This window comes from Arachis ipaensis, chromosome B07, assembly GCF_000816755.2.
Source record: "Arachis ipaensis cultivar K30076 chromosome B07, Araip1.1, whole genome shotgun sequence".
Taxonomy (NCBI): Eukaryota; Viridiplantae; Streptophyta; class Magnoliopsida; order Fabales; family Fabaceae; genus Arachis; species Arachis ipaensis.
Genome location: NC_029791.2, coordinates 124,269,890 through 124,274,414, shown reverse-complemented (window position 1 = coordinate 124,274,414; position 4,525 = coordinate 124,269,890). Strand labels below are relative to the sequence as shown.

At 29.2% G+C, this 4,525-nt stretch overlaps 1 protein-coding gene across 1 annotated transcript in view; it reads left to right on the top strand.

The window, feature by feature from the left end:
• LOC107607938 (amino acid permease 6-like) overlaps nt 1–4,525 on the top strand; it is a 9,251-nt gene that overhangs the window by 3,584 nt on the left and 1,142 nt on the right. Inside the window, exons 3-7 of the mRNA XM_016309831.2 lie at nt 568–801; nt 929–1,022; nt 1,931–2,151; nt 2,776–2,789; nt 3,406–3,630. Coding sequence (XP_016165317.1) covers nt 568–801; nt 929–1,022; nt 1,931–2,151; nt 2,776–2,789; nt 3,406–3,630 — 788 coding nt within the window. The remainder of the gene's footprint in view (nt 1–567; nt 802–928; nt 1,023–1,930; nt 2,152–2,775; nt 2,790–3,405; nt 3,631–4,525) is intronic.

The following is a 4,525-nucleotide window of genomic DNA, read 5'->3' as shown; positions in this document are numbered from 1 at the left end:
GTATAGAAACTCAATTGAAAAAAAATTCTGGTGCAAGGACCCAATTAAAAAGAAAAAAAAGTATATGGACCTAATTGAAAATTTTGCGAAATTATAGGGACCAACAGAGTAATTAAACCATACAAAAATAACACCCAACATTAACAACCGATATTGTCACCTTCTAGTCTTGCTAGAAAATTGAAAATGAGTCAAATTTATTTTACCAAATCTATTTAAAAAGGGGGAAAAGGGAGGGGAGGGGGATTTGTGCTAAACCTCAACAAATTAAAAGTCAATAATCCTAGGGGAGTTGTTGACTTGGTGAAACTTGTTGAGACAAATTTTCAAATGGGTAATGCTAGGTAGACAAAAAAAAAAAACAGACAGAACTTGCCTTATTTAGTATTAATTAATTATCGCAACAATTAATGAATGCTAAATAAGGCAAGTTATGGCTGTTTTTGGCTGATTTTCTTTGGTTACCAAACATTTCTATTTTCGAATATATTAAGGTCAATGTAATTTTACCAAATGAAGATGGTCAATGTATAAAGAAGTAACAAAGTTAGTTTGAATGAGATGCAGGGACGGTATGGAGTGCGAGTGCACACATCATAACAGCAGTGATCGGAGCCGGAGTGTTATCGTTAGCATGGGCGATGGCGCAATTAGGATGGATCTTAGGCACAGCATCTATCTTGATCTTTGCTGGAGTTACTCTTTTCACTTCTAATCTTCTAGCAGATTGTTATAGATCGCCTCACCCAGTTACTGGCAAGAGAAATCACACTTACATGGAAGCTGTAAAAGCTCACTTAGGTACCTATTTAATTAATTTGTAGCAATTATGTCCACAACAAATTATATATATAGTTGATAGTATTATTGTTACCCTTTAATTTGAAATCTTATGATTTATTTTAGTTTTGGCTAATTCTTGCTTTAGGAGGAAGAATGCATATGATTTGTGGATTGATCCAGTATAGCAATCTCGTTGGAATTGCAATTGGCTACACAATAACTACATCTATAAGTGTGGTGTAAGTTTTTATGTGCCTTGTTAGGTTCTTCAAATGAATAAACTATCTATTTTGATCACAAAAGAATATTAATAATTTTAGAGTAAATATCTAAATTGGTCTCCAAAAAATTTTAGATGAAACATTCTGGATCCTAACAAATTTTTATTCTTTAGAAGTCCTCGAGAATTATTCTCGTCGGATAAATTGACCCGCTTTCAATCAAATTTTTAATATGTGTGTTGGACAAATAAGTCTCTAACAAATGTTATACAAAAATTAGGTAAAAAAATCAATATAAGACACATTACTTTCTATTCAAAACAATGGAGGGACCAATCTGTCTGACAGAATTAATTTTTGAAGACTTTTAGAGAATAAAGATCTGCAAGAAACTAACGTGTCAAATTTAAAATTCTTTGAGTACCAATTTGATTACACAATATGTAAATTAATTTGATACTATCAAATATTGAGTTAGTTAGAAAACACAATCCAAAATAAGTAGTTTGTAGGATAGCTTTATCAATGTTTTAGATAATTTGTCAACCTTATATAATCTTTAATGGGTATCAAATTAGTTTGTAGCTTTTATAGTTAAGATTATCAATTTTTAAATCTTTTATGATCTGATATGGAAATTCATTCTTCTTTAATTTCCTTCTTCTTCTTTTTTATTATTTTGGGAGTTTACTAATAGAGCCTAATACTAAAGAAAATAGGACTAACAATGAAAAAAGTTAAAAACATTAGTTGGTTTCGCTTTTTGTTTGTGTTAATCCATATGTATCTATGTTAGTATGTTTTTTGTTTGGCAATAATTCATTAAAAATAAAATAAAACTATGACCCTTTGATGCACTAACTATTATTGTGAGGCTAGTTTCCGTCGCAATTATTATTTTAGTAGTAATTGAATATATATTTCAGGACAATTGTGAAGAACAATTGCATGAAGAAGCATAATGGGAGTGAAGCTGATTGCCATTTTTCAAATAATCCATCTATTATTGGCATTGCAATTGCTGAAATCTTCCTTTCTCAAATTCCTAATTTTCACAAGCTATCTTGGATCTCCTTCTTAGCAGCAATCATGTCTTTTGGATATGCCTTTATTGGCATTGGGCTTTCTCTTACAGTCATTATCCAAGGTTTGTTTCTCTATCTTTATTTAACTTTTATCCGAGGTTTAGCTAACTAGTCCCCTTAAGTAAACGTTAAGGGATTTAAATTCCGCCTTCTACATCCAACAACCTATTGGACAGCGACAAACCTTTAAATGGAACTCCGATCCGCAATGGATTAGTCCTTAACCTGCTAAACTGGGGAATAACATAGAAAACAAAAAAAAATCATCCCCGTCCAAAAAATAAATTCTATCAATATCGGATTATTTTGTGTTAAAGCTAAATTGGCAAGAATTTTTCTTTACTATTTAAAAATTATCAAGGTTATTAGAACTAGAGGGAACCATTTGGCTTGGACCAAAAAATAATTGTTGTATATTATTACGTATTTTTTTATTATTTGAATTACATTATATGTTCATATATTTTTTTAATTCAATTCCTATTCAATAGATTTGAGTTTAATTACTATACATGATAATATCTTCATAGGGTTATGCTACGTGTACACCAAAATCAGCCACCAATATAAAATATATACTGGAATACAAATACACTATGAAAATAAATTAAACCACATATGTATTTATACATAAATATAAATACATTAGTGGCTGATTTTAGTGGCTGATTTTAGTGTACAAATAGCATTTCTCATCTTGGTAATAAATTTGGTTAGCTTAAAATGAATTGTAATTAGTCTTATATAACCCTCGCATAGTCTTATTTGTAAAATTAGTTTCTATAATGGATCTTATGCATAATTATCATTACAAAAGAAAATTTAGTTAAAACGACAGTTATAACTGCCATTACAAATTTGAATGACAGGAAAAGAAAAACACCTGAATCTTAAGTGTCCTTTTAGGTATAAAGATGATTTCTTAAAATTACCCTAATTTAAACGCCACTTTAATTTTTATTTTAGGTAAAGTATATTTTTTGTGCCTAACGTTCGCGATTTTTTTTAAAATACCCTAACGTTTAATTTCATTCCATTTTGTCCATAATGTTTTTGATTCATTTAATTTTGTCCTTAACATTTTCGATTTGTATCAAAACTATACTTGAAAGTTTTCAATTTTGTCCCTAATATTTTATATGGGTTAACGTTTGGGACAGTTTTGACGCAAATCTAAAACATTAGAGATAAAATTGAATACAACTAAATATTAGAAATATTTTTGAAAAAAAAATATCACAAACGTTAAGGACAAAAGATATATGTTAGTATATTTATTTTTTTATAATATCTAATAATAGGGTTGTGAATAACAGGATAGTTTAAAGTCAACACCAGCAGAAAACAAAGTGATGAAGATGGCAAATAGCATTGGAATAATTACAATGAGCATTATCTTCCTCTTATCTGGTGGTGCTGGATATGCAGCCTTTGGAGCAGACACTCCTGGGAGCATTCTCAACACCACTGGAAATGAACATGTGTGGCTTGTTTATATGGGTAATGTCTTCATTATTGTCCACATTCTTGGAGCATATCAGGTAATTAATAACATTATTAGATTGCTCTTTTTAATCATATGCATTCTTTTCATGCTCAACCTCAAATAAACAATTAAAGAATAAATTACTATTTGTATCTATGAAAGATACAAATACTGGCAAATGTATCCATATAAGAATAAAACGACAATTGTACCACGGAAGATAGCTTCCGTGTGCCAAGAATACCCTAACGGACCAATTGTGTAACCAACGTCCGGGTACTCTTGGCACACGAAAGCCATCTTTCGTGGTTATAATTGTCGTTTTATTCTTATATGGGTACATTTGTCAACATATGTATTTTTTATGGGTATAAATAGTAATTTATTCAACAATTATATATCTTGATGCTGATAAATTCATATTTAAAAATGACTAGAAATATGTCAATGAGACATCAAACAACATATGAGGTTGATACTGAAAAAAAAAAAATCTTTTCTAATTCTAAATTATAGATTTTGTGTTTTTTTTATTCTAGAAACCATTGACAAATATACATAATGAGTAAAACTTTAAATTGATCATTAAAAAAGTTATGGCTCGGGTTGTTAACGGAAATGTTTGGAAACAATAAAATCCATACCAAAGTTATTTTATTTTACATTCATTAATTATCTTTGAAATAAAAACATAATATTAGATATAATAAGTATGTAATTTTCGATGTTATATACATGAAATCGTAGATTTAAGTTAAATAAGGTAACTTTAAATTATTGTTTCTCTAGCGTTGCTCGTCCGTTAATTTTGTCATGGAAATATTTGGGACATCTCTTTAATATCACAAACTTGTAAGCTAATTATGTGCTTTCACAAATATTTTGAGAACCAACTTAATGTTTTAAAATTTCTTAAAAACCAATTTAGATTTTTACTCTATTCATAATTT